Here is a 25,520-nt window from a genome sequence, read left to right on the forward strand (position 1 = left end):
ACGGTCACTTGTCCCTCAATAAAATTCTTGGTGAATCGGATATTTTTTATATCGTTCGCCTTATGCGCTTCTGTTCTCATATTGGCATCCTCAGTGATATTTACCACCCTCTGATTATTCCGCACATTTGATGGTGCTACATAGCTTTTCTGGCTTGGTGCCTTCTTTTGAAAATTACTTACCTACTCTACACCAGATAACCTAACCTCTACGCCCAAATAACCTCGGCTTTAAACCCGATAACCTCGGCTTTACTCCCAATAACTTCACCTCTACAACTGATAACCAACTCTACACCAGGAAACCTCAGCTCTACACTAGAAATCTCAGGTCTACAATCAGTAACTTCAGATCTACACCCAATAACCTCACCTCAACATTCGATAAACTCAGTTCTACACCTAATATCTTTAGCTCTACACTCGGTAACCTCAGCTTTAAAGGCGATATGACCTCGGCTCTACACCCAACAACCTTAGCTCTACTCATTCGACAACCTCAGGTGTACACCAGACTACATCAGATGTACACCTGACAACCTCAGGTGTACACCAGACTACATCAGATGTACACCTGACAACCTCAGGTGTACACCAAACAACCTCAGGTGTACACCAAACAACCTCAGGTGTACACCAAACTACCTCAGATGTACTTCTGCTGCATACACCCTCTACACCTTCTGTTTACACCCTCTACACCTGCTGTATACACCCTCTACACCTGCTGTATACACCCTCTACACCTGCTGTATACACCTCTACACCTGCATACACCCCTCTACATCTGCTGCATTGTATACTCAAACTGTAATTGCTAATGTTAACTGCTGAATTCCACCAGCTTCCTCCTCATCTCTATATTGTTGGTTCTGTTTCTCCTTCATTTCTTCTCCCTATCACACACTCACACACACACCCACACACACTCACACACACACTCACAAACACACACACACACACACACACACACACACACACACACACACACACACACACACACACACACACACACACACACACACACACACACACACACACTCTCTTCTCTTTGTTTCTTGTACAGCTCCTCTACATACCAAGTTTGCTTTCTTCACACACTCACACACACACTCACACACACACCCACACACATGCAGGCACACGCGCACACACCTTCCCGTACAGCCCTCCAGGCTTACCCTGTATAGACGCCCCAACTCTCAGTACTAATTGTTTCCTCTTCCACTTCCTTAATTTGTTTGTAGATCTTGTGATATATTTGGTCATACTGGACTCCGTGTGGAACAGTGACTGTGGACCGAGGACCTTGCCTGTCTAGCGCCACGAGTCGACTATGACCTGTATAATATATACCTGTATATGTAGATATTTTGTAACGTATGTGATTCTTGTTCCACATGAGCTTCTCCTTTCAAGGTATGGATCCTTTTCTCTGGATTAAAGAGCGTTGCCTGTAACGTCTTTTGCTTGTCCCTGCGAGATTTTTCGCTATGACTTTCTTTTTCTTTTTTTTCTCTTGTCTTACTGCGTGTGATGGCGAGTGTGAGCGAGCGCCCAGCACCTCACACTGCTAGCTTTTGGCTTCCTCCCGTTATGACCTTAATCTTGTATTCTTTAACGCTTATGTGAAACAGGACTCATATGTGCTCCTCCTTCTCTTTACCGCCACTGGTTTGCCTTACAATGTCTCAAATCTTTCTTAGTTTTTCTCTCAAAATTAACCTCTCGAGGTTGTGTAAAAGATGACTATCAGCCGAGGGATATTGGCGAAGCGCTCGCTGCATAGTGCTGCATTAACTAGAGCATGCTTCTGGGGTGCAGTGACGCTAAGGCTGTCTGCCACTACCACTTGTGTTTACAGTAGCGGTCGACAGCTTCAGCATGGACACCCCAATGAGTCTACCTCTGTCAAGGGTCAGATCAAGTCAATCATTATGGATCATTCACCAGCTGAGCTAATAACCAATGGCTAGATTCACTTAGCAATTACGCAAGCACTTACGAACGTGTACATCTTTCCTCAATCTTTGACGGCTTTGGTTACATTTATTAAACAGTTTACAAGCATGAAAACTTGCCAATCAACTGTTGTGATTGTTATAAACAGCCTCCTGGTGCTTCGGAGTTCATTAACTGTTTAATAATTGTAAACAATGCCGCCAAAGACTGAGAAAAGATGTACAGGTTTCTAAGTGCTTGCGTAACTGCTTCGTGAATCTGGCCCCAGGTATATTTAGTCATTGTAATTTTTCTTACATCGTGCAACACCACTTCGCAATGCAAGTTTTGTAATCACTTTTTTAATTTTACATATTTTGTGACACGTCTCTGGCTCCGGCTGGAGGCAGGTGACAGGTGAGTGAGGAAGACCCGGTGTACTGGGCTGAGCAGGTGTGGTGCAGCACTCTGCCATAACATCTGTCCATGACATGTGTGGAGGTGTTGCTCCACACAATCTGTCGTACTCACTACACCATCACTACAATCACTAAGCACCGAGGTTTCCTTGTGGATTGTAAGGTGTCTGTGTTGGGGTCACCAGGGGCGCGTGTCGAGCCTTCTGATTCCCCTCCCCTAGCCTGGGGTCACAAGGGGATGCATGTTGATCCTTCTGACCCCTTTCCCCCTAGCCTGGGGTCACCAGGGGATGCATGTTGAGCCTTCTGACCCCTTTCCCAGCTTGGGGTCACCAGGGGCATAGTTGAGCCTTCTGGACCCCCAGCCAGGGATCACCAGGGACGCGTGTCGAGCCTATCGACCCCTGAGCTTAGGGCCTCCAGTGGTCGTGTGTCTAGCTCGCTGGGCGTCCCCTAGCCTGCAACACGACCCTAGCCTGCGACACGACCCTAGCCTGCGACATGACCCTAGCTGCGACACGACCTGGCCCTATGCAGCGTGCGTAGACAACATCCCCCTGCCTTGTGGCTCCTTTCTGTCTGGTTCAGGGCTTTTTGCATCTGGGCCGAGTCCATCTTATACTATTGTACTATATTGTATGCACAAAAGTTCTGGTAATATAGAAACAGTGTGAGGCAGGCCTGTGCTTGTATGACTGAGCCTAGACTTGGGGCTCCCAACCAACCCTTTATCGAGCGGTTCGTTCTCACTCTGCCTCTCCTTCCCCCTCAACCTGGCCCTTACCTCTTTGCCTTTTACTTTTTTCTTCGGTTCTAGATCCTTAAGAACCGCCGCAAAAAACACAGTGAGAGATGGAGTCCGGCTGGTGGCTCAGATGCCCTGAACAGACGTAAAAGGAAGCCGTACAATGTTTACAATATTCCATTTTTTAAGGTAAATTAATCCCTCTTACCTTAGGATGTACAGTACCGACCTTAACCCTCCTCTCCCCCCTCCCCCCCACCCATGCCTGTCCGTCGTCCCGTCAATCGTCTGCCTGTCTGTCCTAGTTGTATGTTACCCATCCATGTGCTGGACTAGCGCCCCCCTCCCATGCCCCAGACGCCGCCTGTGCACGCCCTGCACCCAGCTTACTATAGCTAAATGCTCATTTTGAATTCTTTTTTTTCTGTTTTCTCAAAACATTTTTTTTCCCAGATAATGTTTCTCGCCAGTTTTACTCTCAGGATATTACAATAACTTGTTACCACCATGACAGGTTTATACTGCTTCCTCTTTTATTTGGTTTTGGCTTGTGATATATGAGGCTAGTGAGAGCACAAGGAGACGGGGAGTGTTGCCCGGTGCATGGCTGCTCCTTCGTGGTTGCATTTAGGCTTGTGACACGTGGGCCCATCAGGAGGTGTATGCGGGAGCTCCACGATAGAGAAGGTTAAGGGCCATTCATGCTCACTCTGGGGCCGTGCTCTTGCTCACTCCAGGGCTGCACTCATGCTCACTCCAGGGCTGCACTTGTGCTCACTCTGGGGCCTCACTCGTGCTCACTCAGTCCCTTCTCTCCTAAGGGTCACTGGGCATGGACAGGGGATGGCCAGGTGTTGAGCGATGTGTTGCACGCACTGGAGGCATAATATTAGCTAAGACTTCTTTCATAAGATTAAAAACAACATAAGGTAAATTTGCAACTTTGAATTAATGTCCTCCTTTGAGACATAATTTTCCAATGGTCAGTTTCTTCAGCGGTCCCTGAGCTAGCATGGAATTGATCAACTTTAGTTTGTTTTTGTTCTACCTCCAGAATGGCGCAATGATCTAGTTTGAGTAATGGAAAGTAGTGAAGCTCCTATAGTGAGCACAGGAGGCAGAACGCTGCACATCCCGGAGCTCAATTGAGATCATGTGTCGTCATTTTCCTCTTTTTTTTGGGGGGGGGGCTCATCAGGGACTTCACCATATGGGTGTGTTTATGTCAAAATGGCAGACAAGAAGACAGTCTCCGCATGTGTTGCCACCAAACACTTTGTCCTGGAACCCTAAAAACAACTTAACCAAAACTACTTAATAACTCTTAGCCACCAATAGTGATATAGTTTAGGTGGAGAGCTTGGAGAAGTTGAGACTTTGTATGTCCAGGATGCCAGTCATGGAGGCACTGTCAGTATGTAGGCACTATCAGAGAACACTGTATAAACATCAGAGGTCCACCGATGTTCAACATCCTCCCAGCGAGTATAAAAAATATTGCCGGAACAACCGTGGACATCTTCAGGAGAAAACTAGACAGTTTTCTTCAAGGAGTACTGGACCAACCAGGGTGTGATGGATAAGTGGGCCAGTGGGCCACTCCAAGCATCATCCTGGTGGACCAAACTCTCACGAGTCAAGCCTGACCTCGGGTCGAGCTTGGGAAGAAGAACAACTCCCAGAACCCCATCAAGCAGGTATCATGTCCAGGGGTGCCAGCTATACAGGCACCGTCAGTATGATTAGTATAACTGACTATAGATCACTGCTTAGGGACCAGTCAGTAAACTGGTAGAAATCTCACAAGGGCGCCCCTTGGGCCCAGGGCGGTCGACCTGCCCACACTAGGACCAGGAGCTGGAGTCCCTGCCGGCGGTGACCACACAGGCAGGTCCTCCCAGTGTATGTGGTCATTGTACCTCAAAGTTAGCCAACCTTTGACCATCACATAACCTTTAACCAATTGACTAACTTTTAACTCGGTGACCACTATATGTTGTTTTAATTATGTATGTACCACTGACCATAATGCATGACCAGGCACTGTGCAACTTTGATCATGACTAGGTACTGTGTAGCCATGCCCATGACTCGTGGCCACTGTGTAACAGTGACCATGACACATGATTACTGCATAACCTTGACCATGACACATAACTACTTTGCAACATTGACCATGATTATTGTGCAACATTGATAGTGCCAACTGTGCAACAATGTTACGCAGTAACATTGACCATAACTACTGTACTCACCTAATTGTGCTTGCAGGGGTTGAGCTCTGGCTCTTTGGTCCCGCCTCTCAACTGTCAATCAACAGGTGTACAGGTTCCTGAGCCTATTGGGCTCTATCATATCTACACTTGAAACTGTGTATGGAGTCAGCCTCCACCACATCACTTCCTAATGCATTCCATTTCTCAACCACTCTGACACTAAAAAAGTTCTTTCTAATATCTCTGTGGCTCATTTGGGCACTCAGTTTCCATCTGTGTCCCATAGTGTGTGTGCCCCTTGTGTTATAGCCTGTCTTTATCTACCCTATCAATTCCCTTGAGAATCTTGAATGTGGTGATCATGTCCCCCCCTAACTCTTCTGTCATCCAGCGAAGTAAGGTTTAATTCCCGTAGTCTCTCCTCGTAGCTCATACCTCTCAGCTCGGATACTAGTCTGGTGGCAAACCTTTGAACCTTTTCCAGTTTGGTCTTCCTTGACTAGATATGGACTCCATGCTGGGGCTGCATACTCCAGGATTGGCCTGACATATGTGGTATACAAATTTCTGAATGATTCTTTACACAAGTTTCTGAATGCCGTTCTTATGTTAGCCAACCTGGCATATGCCGCTGATGTTATCCTCTTGATATGGGCTGCAGGGAACAGGTCTGGCGTGATGTCAACCCCCAAGACTCTTTTTCTCTCTAACTCTTGAAGAATTTCATCTTCCAGATGATACCTAGTATCTGGCCTCCTGCTCCCTACGCCTATCTTCATTACATTACATTTGCTTGGATTAAACTCTAACAACCATTTGTTCGACCATTCCTTCAGCTTGTCTAGGTCTTCTTGAAGCCTCAAGCAGCCCTCCTCTGTTTTAATCCTTCTCATAATTTTGGCATCGTTTGCAAACATTGAGAGAAATGAATCTATACCCTCCGGGAGATCATTTACATATATCAGAAACGAGATAGGGCTGAGTACAGAGCCCTGTGGGACTCCACTGGTGACTTCACGCCACTCTGAGGTCTCACCCCTCACCATAACTCTCTGCTTCCTATTGCTTAGGTACTCCCTTATCCACTGGAGCACCTTACTAGCTACACCTGCCTGTCTCTCCAGCTTATGTACCAGCCTCTTATGTGGGTACTGTGTCAAAGGCTTTCCGACAATCCAAGAAAATGCAGTCCGCCCAGCCCTCTCTTTCTTTTTTAATCTTTGTCACCTGGTCGTAGAATTCTATCAAGCCTGTAAGGCAAGATTTACCCTCCCTGAACCCATGTTGGCGATTTGTCACGAAGTCCCTGTGTAACTGTGTAACACTGACCATGACTACTGCATAACACTGACCACTACAAATTCTGTGTAGTCCTAAACCCTAAACGTGTCCAAGCTGTGTAGCTTTGACTATGACCAGACTGTACTCATCTAGTTGTGCTTGCGGGGGTTGAGCTCTGGCTCTTTGGTCCTGCCTCTTGACTGTCAACCAATCAACTTTTTTTCACACACACAAACCATCAGGAAGCAGCCCGTAATAATTGTCTAACTCCCAGGTTATTTACTACTAGGTAACAGGAGCATCAGGGTGAAAGAAACTCTGCCCATTTGTTTCCGCCGTAACCGGGGATCGACCCCCGGGCCATAGGATTATGAGTCCCAAGTGCTGTCCACTCAGCCACCAGGCCCCATGTGTGTGTAACACCCTTGCTAAATAGTTTGTTTTTGTCCACCATGCTGTGGGGATGTTGAACCCCGAAATCAATGCAAAGTAACCCTGTCAATTTATCTGAGAATTGTGTAGATGGTGATCATGTCTCCTCTTACTCTTTTGTCTTCCAGGGACCTGAAGTTTAGCTCCCGTAGCCTTTCCTCATAACTCATATCTCTTAGTTATGGGACTAGTCTGGTGTCATACCTCTGAATCTTCTCTTTGTATTTTGTTTAACTAGGTATGGACTCCAAGCTGGAGCTGCATATTCTGGGATTGGTCTGACATAAGTGGTATACAAGGTCCTGAACGATTCCTTACACAAGTTTCTAAAGGTAATTCTTATGTTGGCCAATCTAGCATATGCCGCTGATGGTATCCTCTTGATGTGGACTTCTGGGGACAGGTTCGGTGTAATATCAGCCCCCACCCCCCAGATCTTTTTATTTGACTCTTGCCGGAGTTTACCTCCCAGATGGTACCATGTGTTCGGCCTCCTGCTCCCTTCGCTTAATTTCATTACTTTACATTTATCCGAGTTAAACTTTAGTAGCCATTTCCTAGACCATTCCTCAATTTTTGTCCATGGCATTCTGTAGTCTCTGTCTATCTTCATCTGTTTTTATTATTTTCATAATTTTTGCATTATCAGCAAACATTGAGAAGAATTAGTCTATACCCTCTGGAAGATCGTTTACATATATCAGAAACAGGATGGGTCCAAGTACAGAGCCCTATGGGACTCCGCTGGTGACATCTCGCCACTCTGATGTCTCCCTCCTCACAGTTACTGTGTTTCCTGTTGCTTAGATACTCCCTTATCCTCTGGAGCACCTTCACTTTACTCCTGCCTGCTGCTCCAACTTTTGTAACAGCCTTTTATGTGGTACTGTGTCAAAGGCTTTCTGACAGTCCAGGAAAATGCACTCGGCCTAACCTAATTTCTTGTCTAATTTTTGTCGCCTGGTCATAGAATTCTATTAACCCTGTGAGGCACGATTTACCATCCCTGAACCCATGCTATTGATGTGTTACAAAACTCCATTTCTCCAGATGTTCTACGAGCCTTTTCCTCACGATTTGCTCCATCACCTTGAATGGTATACAAGTTAGGGAAACTGGCCTGTAGTTCAGTGCCACTTGCCTGTCACCCTTTTTGTATACTGGGACTGCATTAGCTGTCTTCCAGCTTTCTGGCAGGTCTCCCGTTTGCAGTGACCTGTTATACATCATAGAGTGGGGCACACTGCTTCTGCACCCTCATTTAGTATCCATGGTGAGATTCTGTCAGGCCCAACAGCCTTTGTCACATTCAGCTCCAACAGATTCCTTTTGACCTCATCTATCATAAACTCAAATTCCTCCAAGGTTGCTTGGTTTACTACCTCCTCTTTTAGTACAGGGGCTTTGCCTTGCTATTTTGAGAGGACCTCCTTTATATCTTTGACCATGTCCAGGCTGTGTAGCTTTGACCACGAGAGCCAGAGGGTGCCTTGCGCACGGACTCACTTAAGACACGTTTGGTGGTCTATATATATATATATATATATATATATATATATATATATATATATATATATATATATATATATATATATATATATATATATATATATATATATATATATATATATATATATATATATATATATATAGTGTGTTGTGTTAGTAATATGACTCATGCATCATACTGAATAATATAGATACACAATATATACCTCACATTATGGAGCTAGGTATAACAGGTGTTGAAACACACGTACATACGTACGTGTGCGTACGTGTGCGTGTGTGTGCGTGTGTGTGTGTGTGTGTGTGTGTGTGTGTGTGTGTGTGTGTGTGTGTGTGTGTGTGTGTGTGTGTAGGGGCTGGGGACCCCAACACCTGTGTTGAACACTCGCTGGAAGACCATTGGCGGGGGGAGGGGGGTCTGAGACATTGACGTCACCATAGTCTCGTGCCTGATTCATTGCATTGTTCATATGAAATGGACTAGTGTTATTTTTCTCAGTGGTATATATATTAGAGCGAAAAAGAGTTTAGGACACTCGTGGTGCTGCATGTGCATGCTTCACATTTCCTTCTCGCTTCTCACAGGTATGAGAATAAAGCATTGCTTGGAAAGGAACACATACACACAAACACCTCATAATCAACACATCTAGCAAGTCATAGAGTCTCGTTTAAATTCCGAATACACTTTGGATGAGACTTTTGACTAAGCCTGAGGCGAGAAATTTCATCTTGTGAAACTCACAAAGATGATTCCACGAGTGTTCGGAATTTAAGGCAGACAGCCATCAAAGGTTAGTTCTAGGAAGTAAAGTTTTGAGCAAGAAGTGTCATGTTTGCCGTCAGTTTGTAACATCATTATAAAGCATCACTCAAATTGTGTAATATAATGACGAAATAAATGTATCTTCATGGTAACAAGACTTGGTGCTGCAGACACGTATAATGAGTAATGATGGGTATACTAGCACGCAGAGAGTGACCTTGAAGGGCCACCTCGCCTACAGGGACAAGTGCCAGCTGCTATCCTGAATGGCCTCCTCCCGCCTTTCCCCACATACAGTTCCTCAACATGGCGTCCGTCTTCATGCGCATCTTCAACCTCATCTCCATGATGCTGCTGATCGGCCACTGGTCAGGATGCTTACAGTTCCTCGTCCCTATGCTGCAGGGGTTCCCTTCTAACTCCTGGGTAGCCATCAACGAGCTCCAGGTGAGTCTGCCTTCCTTTGTGTTCCCTCCATGTGTGCTCTACACGTCCCTCTGTGTTCCCACCATGTGTGCTCTACATGTCCCTCTGTGTTCCCACCACGTGTGCTCTACATGTCCCTCTGTGTTCCCTCCATGTGTGCTCTACATGTCCCTCTGTGTTCCCTCCATGTGTGCTCTACATGTCCCTCTGTGTTCCCTCCACGTGTGCTCTACATGTCCCTCTGTGTTCCCTCCATGTGTGCTCTACACGTCCCTCTGTGTTCCCACCACGTTTGCTCTACATGTCCCTCTGTGTTCCCTCCATGTGTGCTCTACACGTCCCTCTGTGTTCCCACCACGTTTGCTCTACATGTCCCTCTGTGTTCCCTCCATGTGTGCTCTACACGTCCCTCTGTGTTCCCACCACGTTTGCTCTACACGTCCCTCTGTGTTCCCTCCATGTGTGCTCTACATGTCCCTCTGTGTTCCCTCCATGTGTGCTCTACACGTCCCTCTGTGTTCCCACCACGTTTGCTTTACATGTCCCTCTGTGTTCCCTCCATGTGTGCTCTACACGTCCCTCTGTGTTCCCACCACGTTTGCTCTACACGTCCCTCTGTGTTCCCACCACGTTTGCTCTACATGTCCCTCTGTGTTCCCTCCATGTGTGCTCTACACGTCCCTCTGTGTTCCCTCCATGTGTGCTCTACACGTCCCTCTGTGTTCCCTCCATGTGTGCTCTACATGTCCCTCTGTGTTCCCTCCATGTGTGCTCTACACGTCCCTCTGTGTTCCCACCACGTTTGCTCTACATGTCCCTCTGTGTTCCCTCCATGTGTGCTCTACATGTCCCTCTGTGTTCCCTCCATGTGTGCTCTACACGTCCCTCTGTGTTCCCACCACGTTTGCTCTACATGTCCCTCTGTGTTCCCTCCATGTGTGCTCTATACGTCCCTCTGTTTCCTCCACGTGTAGTGGAAGGGGAGGAGGAAAGGGGCGTGTAGACCCTTCTCTCCTTTTCCACGCCCCTCTTTACCCCCCCCCCACCCCCACCCCCTCCATCCCTGTATCTTCCCCTCCACGTGTAAGGGATTCAGAGCATGTTTTATGGTATTTGCCCTGTGTTCCAACATCTTACACACGTCAGGGTAAGGTAATGGCTCCCTCCTGACTGTAGACTCTCATCAAGATTCATATTGAAACATCTTCATAACCCCTATGATTTGTTTAATGACTATTGACATGTGTCAAATGCTATATTTCCACTGTGACTGCCTGACGAACTGTGTTATCTGCATTCAACTGTATTATGATTGATTAAGCTATAACAAGTGTTAACTGTGATTATCTTCAGTGTGACCCAGAGCTGTCATACTGCATGGGGTCCGATGGCCACTTGCCCGGGTCCCCACGAGCATAGGGACACCATGAGCATAGGGGCACCACAAGCATAGGGGTCCCCACGAGCATAGGGACACCATGAGCATAGGGGCCCCACAAGCATAGGGGTCCCCACGAGCATAGGGACACCATGCAACCCGTCCTCTTAAAAATAACGTCACTTTTGGCTCGTATGCGCACTATGGCCAAATTTGGACGTAATTTGAAAGGAAATCGACTCACAAAAGTGACGTACTGTTCCGTTTTCTGTTTGAGTCGTCCGGCCGACTTTGTAAGGTTAGAATAGATGACTTTCAATTCACGTTTTTCATGACGTTTTGGAACTTTATGAGAATTTCCTGCCCACCTAACCTATCAGAGGACCCTTAACTTACTGTTGTTGAAAAAAAAAATCCCAAATTTATTTTCATTTTTTTTAATTTTCAAATTACGTCCATATTCGGCCATACGGGCAAACGGCCAAATGCGACATTCTTTTTAAGAGGACAGGTTGCACCATGAGCATAGGGGCCCCACAAGCATAGGGGTCCCCACGAGCATAGGGACACCATGAGCATAGGGGTCCCCACAAGCATAGGGGTCCCCACGAGCATAGGGACACCATGAGCATAGGGGCCCCACAAGCATAGGGGTCCCCACGAGCATAGGGACACCATGAGCATAGGGGTCCCCACAAGCATAGGGGTCCCCACGAGCATAGGGAGGGTCCCACGAGCATAGGACATGAACATTATGGAAGCAGAATGTTTAAATATTTAGGTTTTGTTGCAAGCACACTTATATAATATAACCCTACATGCTGGTGTGGGACTAAATACTAAATATTTAATATATATATATATATATATATATATATATATATATATATATATATATATATATATATATATATATATATATATATATATATATATATATATATATATATTTACAGGTGAATAGCCCTTTCAGCAGAAATTAAACGTAATGTTTTGAGTGGAGTACAGAAGCGGAAGAGATACAGTGAAGGAGAAAATAGGAAAACTTCCTAAATTAACATCGTGGTTCAACACAGGTTGAACAGGTTCAACACAGGTTCAGAGTTCAACACAGGTTCAGAGACGTTAGAAAGAACTTTTTCAGTGTCAGAGTAGTTAGCAAATGGAATGCATTAGGAAGTGATGTGGTGGAGGCTGACTCCATTCACAGTTTCAAATGTAGATATGATAGAGCCCAATAGGCTCAGGAATCTGTACACCAGTTGATTGACGGTTGAGAGGCGGGACCAAAGAGCCAGAGCTCAACCCCCGCAAGCACAATTAGGTGAGTACAGGTGCAATGACAGCCACTCATACCATTCCTTCAGATATAGCATCCACTCCTGCAATGTCAGCCACTAGTACTGTTCCTTTAGATACAGCATCCACATCTACATCCATTCGTGCTACCAATCATACAGGATGAACAACCCAGCGGGTTTTCTTCCTATTGGGGAGTGTTGTACATTCTGCTATGGCGGTATGTTCACTCACAAGATGAGTGGCGCTGCCCAATAAACTCGCCCCTCGGGGCAAAATTAATTAAATCCAGTCTCAGCAGACATGCCATCATTGGCTGTTGCTGCCACTGGTGACATTTTATAAGAGGAAATACCCAAATCTGTAACAGTAAAGGAGTTTGCAATCCAAGAGACAGATCCGGGACTATGGAACATTAATGATACTAACACAGTAGATTACTGGATTCGTAGTGGGCCACTCATCATGTCAGAATCATGATAGCAACCTTTCAAACTCACGCAGTGAATAAAACAGCTGGAGTAGAGAATATGAAGGCAAGGTTCAGTATTTATCAATGTGTTCAAAAGTGAACTGCAGAATGGCAAGTATGTAAAATATGAATGGCTACGCTAGTCACCATTCCAAGGTCATTTGTACAGCTTTGTATTTCGACTATTGTCCAAGAATCTCCATTTGTTATATTGGGGTTCAATGACTAGAAGCACAGCAATGTTATTGTAGAAAATGAAAATAGAGAAGAACATCGAAATCGCATGACAGCAATTTGATAAGGTATAAACTGGAAGTGTTGATTCTTTATTAATAGAACAACATGTCTCCGTGGTGTAGTGGTAAGACACTCGCCTGGCGTTCCGCGAGCGCTATGTCATGGGTTCGTATCCTGGCCGGGGAGGATTTACTGGGCGCAATTCCTTAACTGTAGCCTCTGTTTAACGCAACAGTAAAATGTGTACTTGGATGAAAAAACGATTCTTCGCGGCAGGGGATCGTATTCCAGGGACCTGCCCGAAACGCTACGCGTACTAGTGGCTCTACAAGAATGTAACAACTCTTGTATATATCTCAAAAAAAAAAAAAAAAAACATCGCTCAGAGCAGGAATATTGGCATAAAGTGTTGGCACGTGTGGTTTCTGTAATTCGATTTCTTGCCTCTAGCGGTGCCATTTCGTGGGGAAAATCAGATTATTGGGCCCGCAAAAAACTGGCAACTATTTAGGTGTACTAGAGCTGCTGAGTGAATTTGACCCTTATCTTGAGGTTATCTTGAGATGATTTCGGGGCTTTTAGTGTCCCCGCGGCCCGGTCCTCGACCAGGCCTCCACCCCCAGGAAGCAGCCCGTGACAGCTGACTAACACCCAGGTACCTAATTTACTGCTAGGTAACAGGGGCATAGGGTGAAAGAAACTCTGCCCATTGTTTCTCGCCGGCGCCTGGGATCGAACCCGGGACCACAGGATCACAAGTCCCGCGTGCTGCCCGCTCGGCCGACCGACCCTTTCTTGGAAGAACATCTCAAAATGTATGGAAATCCTGGAAAAGGAAATCCGTCATATCTATCTGCAAATATTTGTGAGGAATTTAATTAATGGGACAACAGGCTCTTTTTGAAGAAGGAAAAAGCCAAAGTATTTTTCAATAAGTGTATATTCCACTCCAGACATCTCTCACACAGATCAACTGACACTTACTGTCCGATACATTAAAGGTTATGAGCCTGTGGAACTTTTCTTCATGTTCATCCACATCTTTTCTCACGGAGCAAAGGATCTAACAATCACTGTCATGGATTTTCTTAATGAAAATCAAAATTCCACTATCAAACTGCCGTGGTCAGTCATACGATAATGCCTAAAATATGTCTGGACGATATATTGGCACGGATTCATCAATTCAGTGAGTTTGTCATCTATGTTCCCTGTGCAGGACACAGCTTAAATTTGCTGGGAGTAAAAGCAGCAGAGTATTGTCTACACGCTGTCAAATTTTTTGACTTTCTTCAGCATTTGTATTAATTTTTTGCTGGTTCTATTCATTGCTGGAATGTATTGGCATTATCTTTAGGAAAAGATTTTGTGATCAAGTGTCTCTAACACACGATGGTCAGCACATTTTGATGCTGTTCGTGCTCTGTATGGGGGGTTTCTAGAAAATAAAACATGCACTGGATTCTCTATCAGCTGACAATGAACAGCAAGTTCATTGACTACAAGGCGAGAGGCAGAAGGATTGAGCTAAAAAAAAATAGAAACCTGGAAACAATCTCACAATTCTTTGGAATAACATGTTAGAAAGAATGAACAAAACAAACAAGGTCCTACAATCAAAGGATGTGAACATCCTTGTTGCCATGAACCTTCTTGAGTCTATGAAAACCTGTCTTCAGGAAACTAGAAACAAATTTACTCCATATGAAGTCAAAACCAGGAATGTGTGTCCAGATACAGATTACTGTGATGGGGAAAACGGGAAGGAAAACGAAGTGTGTGTCTTAGTAGATATGATGAATTGGCAGATGCTTGTTATAATAAGAAGCTTGTAGTAATTTCATACTGTGCCATCTAATGTGTAGCTTACTGAGTATTATTGTGTTTTTCAGGCCTTGTGTGTTGCTCAAATGTTTATCATGTTAAGTGGTTGCTGCTCTACAGCATATTTTTAATGTTTTAATACCAATTTTGTTGAAGTGTCAATAAAATAAACATATGTCTAATATTATCCACCATTTACTCTTTATTCCTGTGAGTGATTGTCCCAGGATTCACAGCACAGCGATGTGCCCAGGGGGCCTATATTGCTGTTAGGACGGCCCTGGTGTGAGCAACATGTGTGTGTGGTACTCATGTGTTACACGAGTGTTAGTTTTCACCTAAAACTCACCAGTTTCCAAAACAACATAAGTTCTCATAATCTTGCAATATACAGTATTTATTGATAAATCATTTGTAAACCTTCTAAAGCAGAATAGGGTCATACTGTGTCAGCCAAACTGTCAGTAAACTTTTTATGCAAAGAATTTTATTAACAATCAATGACCAGGAATTGCAGATAAAAGGTATTTCTTCTGTATTGTTTTTCTAAATGACAGTCCTGCAGGATCAGTGGACTATTGTGGGTATCCCTCTACCCTTCTCCAAGATATACAGAGCTATGCACTACTGGGCGTCTGACAGCTGGGTGGACAGCGCTTTGGATTCGGAGTCCTGAGGTTCCGGGTTCGATCCCCGGTGGAAGCGGAAACAAATGGGCTAAATGTTTCTTTCACCCCAATGCCCCTGTTACCTAGCAGTAAATAGATACCTGGGAGTTAGACAGCTGCTAAGGGCTGCTTCCTGGGGATGTGTAACAAAAAGGAAGCCTGGTCGAGGACCGGGCCGCAGGGACGCTAAACCCTGAAATAACCTCAAGATAACCTACTTCTCTTTACCTATAATTTATAAAACCGTTGGAACGACTTATTCGGGCAGGCTGTACGGTACTATTGTATGGTATTGTATAGTACTGTATGGTACCACGATGTGATAGGGCTCTACAGTACCATTGTATGGTATTGTACGGTACCACGATGTGATAGGGCTGTACAATACCATTGTAAAGTATTGTACGGTACTGTATAGTACCACGATGTGATAGGGCTGTACGGTACCATTGTATGGTATTGTACGGTACCATTGTATTGTATTATACGGTACTGTACGGTACCACAATGTGATGGGGCTGTACGGTACCATTAGTCAGCGTGCAGTCGTCCCTGCTGCTCTTCAGCACCGGTGCTGCTCTCCAGGTTGACCCCCATCTCCCCCAGTTCTAATTAATATATATCTAGTGATAGCACAGTGGCTACGTGAGCCTTCTATATCTTGGCCCTGATTATTGTCTCCTAGTATTCTTAAAAAATAATTGAATTAAAATATTAATTTGGCTTGGGTGAGACACAAACCATTAGCTGATATAACCAATGCCATTTGACACGGTAGACCATTAGTGAATTACTGAAGCCGACTTGAACATATATAATACTTGAAATTGGTGTATTATTTCATCTGTGCCACATACCATGTCCATCTCCTTTATATCAATTCTTAACATTACAGACTGCCTACTGGCTCGAGCAGTACTCGTGGGCATTCTTCAAGGCCATGTCGCACATGCTCTGCATTGGATATGGGCGTTTCCCCCCCCAGAACCTGACGGACCTGTGGCTGACCATGATATCCATGATCTCTGGGGCCACCTGCTATGCGCTCTTCATCGGTCACGCCACGAACCTCATCCAGTCGCTGGACTCCTCTCGCCGCCAATACCGCGAGCGGGTAGGTGTCTCTGCACCTCAACCACTCACACTCCTCTTTCTCTTCTCTTACAGGAATCCTTTTGGTTAGAACAATACTCTTGGGCGTTATTTAAAGCCATGTCACATATGCTGTGTATCGGCTATGGTCGGTTTCCCCCGCAGTCGTTGACCGACATGTGGCTGACGATGCTCTCAATGATCTGCGGCGCGACCTGTTATGCGCTCTTCCTGGGGCACGCAACCAACCTTATACAGTCACTGGACAGCTCGCGGAGACAATATCGGGAGAAGGTGAGTACCGACTCTGCTACCGGCCCTCCTTCCCTAGGCCCGTCATGCCGGTAGGCATTACGGGATACCCGCCAGCCTTCCGGAGTGAACGTAGTGCGTGGTGCATGTTATGTCTTGCATGACTGCTGGGCTGCTCGCTTGCCACACCCGCAGCCCTCACTGCTGATCTCCCCACCCTTGCCTCCCTAGCTGATGCCGCCACTCAGCACAGCCCTGGCTTACTGACTATACATTCCCCTTCCTCCCTACCACACCACACTTCCCTAATTCCTCCCAAGTACCGCTTGCCGCCACCTCCCTGCCCCGGCAGCACCCCGGGGTGGCAGGGAGGCCCTGCACCACCAGGTGTGGCGTCCGCCGCGAGAGGGAGCGTGAGTAGACCGCCCGCTTGCAGCACCGACGAGACCTCCATTACCTTATATATTCAAGCACATGTTTTTAAGAAACAAAATTATTTGCACATTCGTACCAAGACCACTGGTTCCCTTCTGAGACCCCCACCTTATTACCCCATGAGGGGTGATTGTCCCTCAATACCCATGATGGATGATTGTCCCTCAATACCCATGAGGGATGATTGTCCCTCAATACCCATGATGGATGATTGTCTCTCAATACCCATGATGGATGATTGTCCCTCAATACCCATGAGGGATGATTGTCCCTCAATACCCATGATGGATGATTGTCTCTCAATACCCATGAGGGGTGATTGTCTCTCAATACCCATGAGGGATGATTGTCTCTCAATACCCATGAGGGATGATTGTCTCTCAATACCCATGAGGGGTGATTGTCCCTCAATACCCATGAGGGGTGATTGTCCCTCAATACCCATGAGGGGTGATTGTCCCTCAATACCCATGAGGGGTGATTGTCCCTCAATACCCATGAGGGATGATTGTCCCCTCAGTACCCATGATAGATGACTGTCCCTCCATACCCCATGATAGATGATTGTCCTTCAATACCCTGTGGGCTGATTGTCCCTCGATACCCTGAGGGCTGATTTTCTCAGTACCCTGAGGGTGAATTGTCCTTCAGTACCTTGAGGGATGATTCTCCCTCAGTACCCTGAAGGATGATTGTCCCTCATTACCCTGAGGTATGATTCTCCTCATTACCCCATGACTGATGATTCTCTCTCACTCCCCAAAAGAGGCTGATAATCTTGTTAAAAACACTGTATAATTACTAGTACGAAGCATCTCGCTGCCATCTTTTTAAAAGACTGAATATGCCTGTATTTTGTAACAATCTTCCTTCACATTTTCCTGGTTTTACACGTGGACTGCTTGATGCAGCAGAATGCTTTGAATCTTCCACTAAAATATTACAATTTTGGCTTCTGGGGTGCATGCAAACACGTCGACTCTTCAGTGGCAGTAGGCGAGGGAGACATTGGCGCGGTAAACCTTGTACCCTGACCAGACACCTGGAGCCGGAGACTCGCCGGACACATGTTGTCTAGTGAGCCAGCTAGGCTATGAGCCAGCTGGGTCATCACGACCGCACCTGGTACCCTGTATAAAGCAGCTCCTCCTTAAAGGTGCCACAAAAGCCCTTAATTATATAATTTATTAAATATTAACTGCTATATAATAATTGAAATTCATTGACTGGTATTAACACACAAATGACAGATTAATCTCCCCTAAATAAGAATCTTCTCTAAGCTGAGCTTAGCTTCACCATACTTATGCAAAGCACATTAAAATTAGGTCAATAAAGCCAGCACTAAAACCTGTAGATGATCAGACGCATGTAGAGCCCAGCACAGGACCACTGGGACCAAGGTCTTGTTGGTCAGGTCCCACCACACGTCGAGCGCTGCCACTGACGCCGGCGTGTTAGTCTTTAGTGAAGTTTGTCCAGGGAAGGCCAGAGGGTAGCAGGGTCGGCTGCTCACCTACTTTTGTATAATAAAATCAGCCATGTTTTGAGACCTGTCCATTATCCTTTTCCACGTAATTTTTGTTTAATTGACCTTAGAAATCATCTTTTTTTTATCTGATTTGTTTTTCTCAACTTCCTTTTATCAATTAGTATTGTTTCAAACCTGCCAAGTTGTTCCAAAGTGAGAGATAAGCACACTAACCCCTGGTGACTTGTAGCGTCTTGCCGCTCAACACCAACGATGGCACAAAACCTTCTCCAGGTGGTACAGTAGTGTGCTTATCAAAAATTTTAGGCATACTTTCGGCAGTCAGTACAAATTAAAGTTTACCACTAGTACTGTACACTTAAACTATACATCTCGACACTAACCGCAGTCTCTGAAACATGCATCATGACGCGACGTTCTCTGACTAGGTGAATAATGTTGAGGACCAAGCCACACTTTGGAGATCTCGACTCTTTTCAGTCAAGACGCCGAGAGAATTGTTGCTGCCAGCCACCCGGCTCTGCAAAGTCTCCAGCTGCCACTGTTGTACCTAACACACACACACTGTTACTGCCACCCTCACGGACTCCTGGTGTGTGCTGCTTCCTACCATAGACTCAGACGCCGACAACAGACAGTCCAGCAGAGTCCAGACTGCAGAGATGGTGACCAGCGCGTGAGAGGTCAGGTGGCAGGCGGACTGTGAGTGAGGCAGTACATCTTTGTGTTGGATTCATTCATAAAAGGCAGATGGTTCAGACTCAGGAATTAGACCGAGCCTCTCATCACTTTCTCGCTAGTAATAATCTACATAACCAGAAGTAATCCAGAGTTGTGAACTCTACCTTTTGTGAAGACTAAAATGACGAGGTTGGAAGGGATAAGCGGTGTTGCGGGTTGGGGGAACAAACCTATCCTGGGGTACTTGCTAGAGTAGAGCCCCGTCAACCGCACCACTCCTTGTCTTATCCTCTGTAGAACTCTCTAGACACCCTCTTAGGTCTCTTTCAGCGGCCCGGCGGCAGTGCTGAGCCCCACATCTGCCAGGACTCGTGGAGCACCAGTGTACTCACCACCTCCAACATGTTCCCGCATTGTCTGTATTGTCACATTTACAATTTAAGATTTGTTTTATATGTAACTAACACGAAGATTGACAACAAAAAGTAAAAAAAATCAAATTTTGGGTCAGTGTATAAGTTGGTGTAACGAAGTCCCTCTCTCTTTTGGCCACTGGCAAGGAAGTGGCGGTCACTAGCGTGGCCCAAGACGAGTCAAACCCTGCATCATGCCACCCCTAACCTGGCTTTAGCTTGTCAATTTCCTCCTTGTTGTCGTATAAAGAAGGTTGCATGATCATGGGTAGACTAATCTATTGTAGCCGAGTAGACATGGGTTAGAAATGAGGATTTTAGCAGACCCTTAGTGCTTCACTAGCTCCCGCGGGCGCCTCTCCCTCCCCCTAGGAGCCGTGTACCGGCGAGCGTTGGGGAGCTGGTCGTTACCCTTGCAAATCGTATTTAGTAAAGTATAGTTGCACTTCCCCTCTACTCATAAGCCAAGTGCCTTCTCTCTAGTACACCATAATTAGTCAAGCAACATTTCCTTAGCAAAATCAACCCAAAGTTTGCCAGAGCTTACAGAGGTGAATTACTGGGTGTTGCACGTTGATGAAGGCCGTGTCGCTCCCTTGGACTGACACAATCCCCGCGAGTTCTTCTCAATAGTAATTGCTTCAGCTCATAGTCTACCCAGTGATAATGTGTGACACAAGCAATGATGCTTAAGAGTGTGAATAGCAGGCACAAGATTGATGCCCACCAAGGGATGACGACCTTGTGAGGCGTCTCTAGCCTGAACAACCTTCAATCCCACTTTTTAATAGGCTTATTTTTTACTAGTAAATAAATCAATACTTTGGTTGCTTTCTGTTTGTTCTTGGTGGTTAACGTGAGGGTTGAGCCGAGTGCGGGGTGTAAGAAACACGTCCACTTGGGTTGGCTTTACCAGTCATCAACCCTCCTTAGTTAAGGCCCAAATTTTTTGTCGTGCCTGTTATTTACCTCAGTGTTTGAGGTGTTCTCAAGTGTTGCCTGTCCCGGTTGACAGCCACACCCTCCCGTAGGGGGTCACCTTCAGCCCAGTCGCTATCCTCTATCATCCAACACCTTCGTAACTACTAATTATGAAAAATTCGGGCCATTTTTAGCTCTTTTTTTTCAAGAACTATTTAGAATTTTAATGTGTGTTGCTTTTGGTGTCTGATATTATGTTCAATTATTGTACTGTAAACAACAACAATGTGATAGAGCTCTTAAGGAACAACAGAGTAGTTAAACAGGTTGTTAAAATGAATATTTTATGTAGTTATGTAATATGTAATATACATTGTGTATCATGTAATATGCATTATGTAATATGTATTATGTAATATGCATTATGTACTGAGAATTATGTAATATATATTTTGTAATTTGTATTTTTAATATGTATTATGTAATGTATATTTCGTAATATGTATTATATGTATTTTGTAATACATATGTACTGTGCATTATGTAATATGAACTGTTTATTATGTAATATGTATTTTATAATATGCATTATGTAATATAGTTATATATTATATTTTATGTATCATGTACTGTGTATTATGTAATATGCATTATATAATATGCATTATGTATTAACTAAGCGGCATGTATGTATGGAGAGTGTTCCTCTCCAGAACTTAACAGGTTTGAACGAGAAATCATGATTGTTCTTCAGCATGTTGTGTGTGGTTCGTAGTGTGTTATTTTGTTCTTCAGTGCGTGTTTTGTCTTACGTTCGTGTGTGCGAGCATATGGGTGTGTGTACTCACCTAGTTGTGCTTTCAGGGGTTAAGCTCTGGCTCTTTAGGCCCACCTCTCAACTGTCAATCAACAGGTGTACAGGTTCCTGAGCCTATTGGGCTCTTTCATATCTACCTTTGAAACTGTGTATTGAGTCAGCCTCCACCACATCACTTTCTAGTGCATTCCATTTACTAACTACTCTGACACTGAAAAAATTCTTTCTAATCTCTCTGTGGCTCATTTGGGTACTAAGTTTCCATCTGTGTCCCCTTGTTCGTGTTCCACCCGTGCTGAAGAGTTTGTCTTTGTCCACCCTGTCAATTCCCCTGATAATTTTGTAGGTGCTTATCATATCTTCCCTTACTCTTCTGTTTTCCAGGGTTGTGAGGTTCAGCTCCTTCAGCCTTTGTGTGTGTAATGAGTGCTTGTGTGTAATTTCCAAAGTGTAATTACCTAAGTGTAGTTACAAGATGAGAACTACGCTCGTGGTGTCCCATCTACCCAGCACTCTGTCATATAACGCTTTGAAACTACTGACGGTCTTGGCCTCCACCACCTTCTCACTTAACTTGTTCCAACAGTCTACCACTCTGTTTGCGAAAGTGAATTTTCTTATATTTCTTCGGCATCTTTCTTTAGTTAGTTTAAATCTACGACCTCTTGTTCTTGAACTTCCAGGTCTCAGGAAATCTTCCTTACCAATTTTATCAATTCCTGTTACTATTTTTTACGTAATGATCATATCACCTCTTTTTCTTCTGTCTTCTAGTTTTGGCATATTTAATGCCTCTAACCTCTCCTCGTAGCTCTTGCCCTTCAGTTCTGGGAGCCACTTAGTGGCTGTCTTTGCACCTTTTCCAGTTTGTTAATGTACTTCTTAAGATATGGGCACCATACAACAGCTGTATATTCTAGCTTTGGCCTAACAAAAGTCGTGAACAATTTCTTTAGTATATCGCCATCCATGTATTTAAAAGCAATTCTAAAGTTAGAAAGCATAGCATAGGCTCCTCGCATAATATTCTTTATGTGGTCCTCAGGTGATAGTTTTCTATCTAGAACCACCCCTAGATCTCTTTCTTTATCAGAATTCTTTAAAGATTTCTCACATAATTTATAGGTTGTGTGGGGGTCTATGTTCTCCTATTCCACATTCCATAATATGACATTTATTCACATTAAATTCCATTTGCCAAGTGTTGCTCCATATACTTATTTTGTCCAGGTCTTCTTGAAGGGCATGACAATCATCTAAGTTTCTTATCCTTCCTATTATCTTAGCATCATCAGCAAACATGTTCATATAATTCTGTATACCAACTGGTAGATCATTTATGTAGACAATGAACATCACCGGTGCAAGAACTGAACCCTGTGGTACTCCACTTCTGACTTTCTCCAGTCCGATACATTGCCTCTGATTATTGTCCTCATTTTTCTATCAATCAGAATATTTTTCATCCATGTTAGAAGCTTACCTTTCACCCCTCCAATATTTTCCAGTTTCCTGAACAACCTCTTATGTGGAACTCTGTCGAAAGCCTTTTTTAAGGTCCAGATAGATGCAGTCAACCCAACCATCTCTTTCCTGTAAAATCTCTGTGGCTCGATCATAGAAACTGAGTAAATTCGATTCAAAGGATCTTCCAGATCGAAAACCATACTCTCTGTCTGATATTATATCATTTCTCTCCAGGTGTTCTACCCATTTAGTTTTGATTAGCTTTTCCAATACTTTCACTATTACACTTGTCAATGATACAGGTCTATAATTGAGGGGGTCTTCCCTGCTGCCACTTTTGTAGATTGGAACTATGTTAGCCTGTTTCCACACGTCTGCTACGATTCCTGTACACAGGGATGCCTGAAAGATCAGGTTAAGTGGAATGCTGAGCTCAGATGCACATTCTCTCAGAACCCATGGTGAAACTCCATCTGGGCCAACTGCTTTGTTCTTACTTAGCTCCTTTAGCATATTTTCCACTTCATCTCTAGACACCTCTATACGCTCTATGTTGTTCTCTGGAATTCTTATTGTGTCTGGTTCTCTGAAGAGTTCATTTTGTACAAACACACTTTGGAACTTTGCGTTTAATGTTTCACACATTTCCTTTTCATTTTCCGTGAATCTGTTTCCCATTTTCAACCTCTGGATATTATTCTTTACCTGCAATTTGTTGTTTATGAATTTGTAGAATAGGCCCGGTTCTGTTTTACATTTATCTGCTATCCCTTTTTCAAAATTTCTTTCTGCCTCTCTCCGTACTGCCGTTTAGTTGTTTCTCGCATCTTTATATCGCTGGTATGTTTGGGGATTTGGCTTCTTCCTATATTGACTCCATTTTTGTGTCTTTTGGTCTCTGGCCCTCTCGCAATGTCTGCTGAACCAATCCTGTTTTCTGGCCCTGCATCTCTGTTTTGGTATGAATGTTTGTATACCTTCATCGTATATTTGGCAAAATTTGGCATACAGTTCATTTACTTCCCTGCCTAGCAACAAGTCTGTCCAATTACACTCATAAATTTTTTTGAAGTTCCCCAAAGTGACCTCTCTTGAAATCGAGTTTATCACCTGTTTCAATGTCCCCATTTTCTTCTAGATGATATTTTAAAGCATATTTAATGTCTAACAGGATGTGATCACTCTTTCCCAAGGGAGGAAGGTACTGGATGTCAAATATCTCTTCTTCTTTCCTGGTGAATACTAGATCCAGTACTGACGGTACATCTACTTCCCTCAGTCTTGTGGCCTGCTTGATGTGTTGATACAAGAATGTCATGTAGAATTCATATAGAATGTCATGTCATGTCATGTAGAAAGAATGTGTGTGTGTGTGCACATGTGGGTGCGGGCGTGTGTGTGTGTGTGTGCGCGCGCAGGTGTGTGTGTATGCGTGCATGTGCATCCATGTGCACGCATGAGGGCAGGAAAGCAGGCATTTAGAGTGAATACTGTATTAACTTAGTGTGCGTGCCCAGATACCCCCTCCCCCCCCACCCAGTGTCTGTCTTTTCTTCCCCTCTGTACCCATACCAGACCACCAAACCCCTGCCACTACCCCCTCCCCCATCATAGAACCTCACCCTACACCCCTCTCCCCATAGAACCTCACCCTACACCTCACTCCCCCCATAGAACCTCACCCCTACACCCCACCGAGAGAGGTGTACATGAGCGTGTGTGTTTGGGTTACAGCTGAAGCAGGTGGAGGAGTACATGGCCTACCGCAAGCTGCCCCGGGAGCTGAGAACAAGGATCACCGAGTACTTTGAGCACCGTTACCAGGGCAAGTTCTTCGACGAGGAGATGATCCTGGGCGAGCTGTCCGAGAAGCTCCGCGAGGTACGTTCTGCAGCTCACTCCTGCCACAACCTTTAGCTTCCATAATAACTCATCCTTCCCCCTTCCCACACTTCACGCCAGGTCATGTTTACCGCCCACACTACATACTAGGTCATATCTAATGCACACATCCGGTCATGTTTATCACCTATATCGCACACTGGATCATGTCTACCACACAACAGGTCGTGTCTACCACCCACACTACATACTAAGTCATGTCTACAACCCACTACACTTCTCTCATGTCTTCTTAAAAACTTATACAGTAATACACATCCACTGGTATGATGTGTTAATCATCTTCCCTCCATGTGCCTGGGGCGGGGCGGGAAAGTAGTCAACACCACTTCTCTCTCTTATTTAAACTTCAGCAAACACTGGAACCTTTCACGTATATAAAACTTTTCATGATGTGAAAGTGTACAGTTCACGATCATCCTTCGGCTAACTGTCG

General features: G+C 44.8%; 1 protein-coding gene across 10 annotated transcripts in view; it reads left to right on the plus strand.

Moving 5' to 3' along the window:
- Window positions 1–25,520, plus strand: part of Ih (hyperpolarization activated cyclic nucleotide gated potassium channel Ih) — a 359,520-nt gene that overhangs the window by 298,645 nt on the left and 35,355 nt on the right. For 7 of the 10 annotated variants that reach the window (XM_069316752.1, XM_069316753.1, XM_069316757.1 and 4 more), the window contains 3 exons: window positions 9,606–9,755; window positions 16,508–16,726; window positions 24,917–25,063. In XM_069316752.1, coding sequence (XP_069172853.1) covers window positions 9,606–9,755; window positions 16,508–16,726; window positions 24,917–25,063 — 516 coding nt within the window. Of the gene's footprint in view, window positions 1–9,605; window positions 9,756–16,507; window positions 16,727–16,779; window positions 16,999–24,916; window positions 25,064–25,520 lie in introns of all 10 variants that reach the window. The other 3 variants (XM_069316754.1, XM_069316755.1, XM_069316758.1) reach the window with 1 other exon arrangement.

This window comes from Procambarus clarkii, chromosome 85 (genome assembly GCF_040958095.1).
Source record: "Procambarus clarkii isolate CNS0578487 chromosome 85, FALCON_Pclarkii_2.0, whole genome shotgun sequence".
In the NCBI taxonomy this organism is placed as follows: domain Eukaryota; kingdom Metazoa; phylum Arthropoda; class Malacostraca; order Decapoda; family Cambaridae; genus Procambarus; species Procambarus clarkii.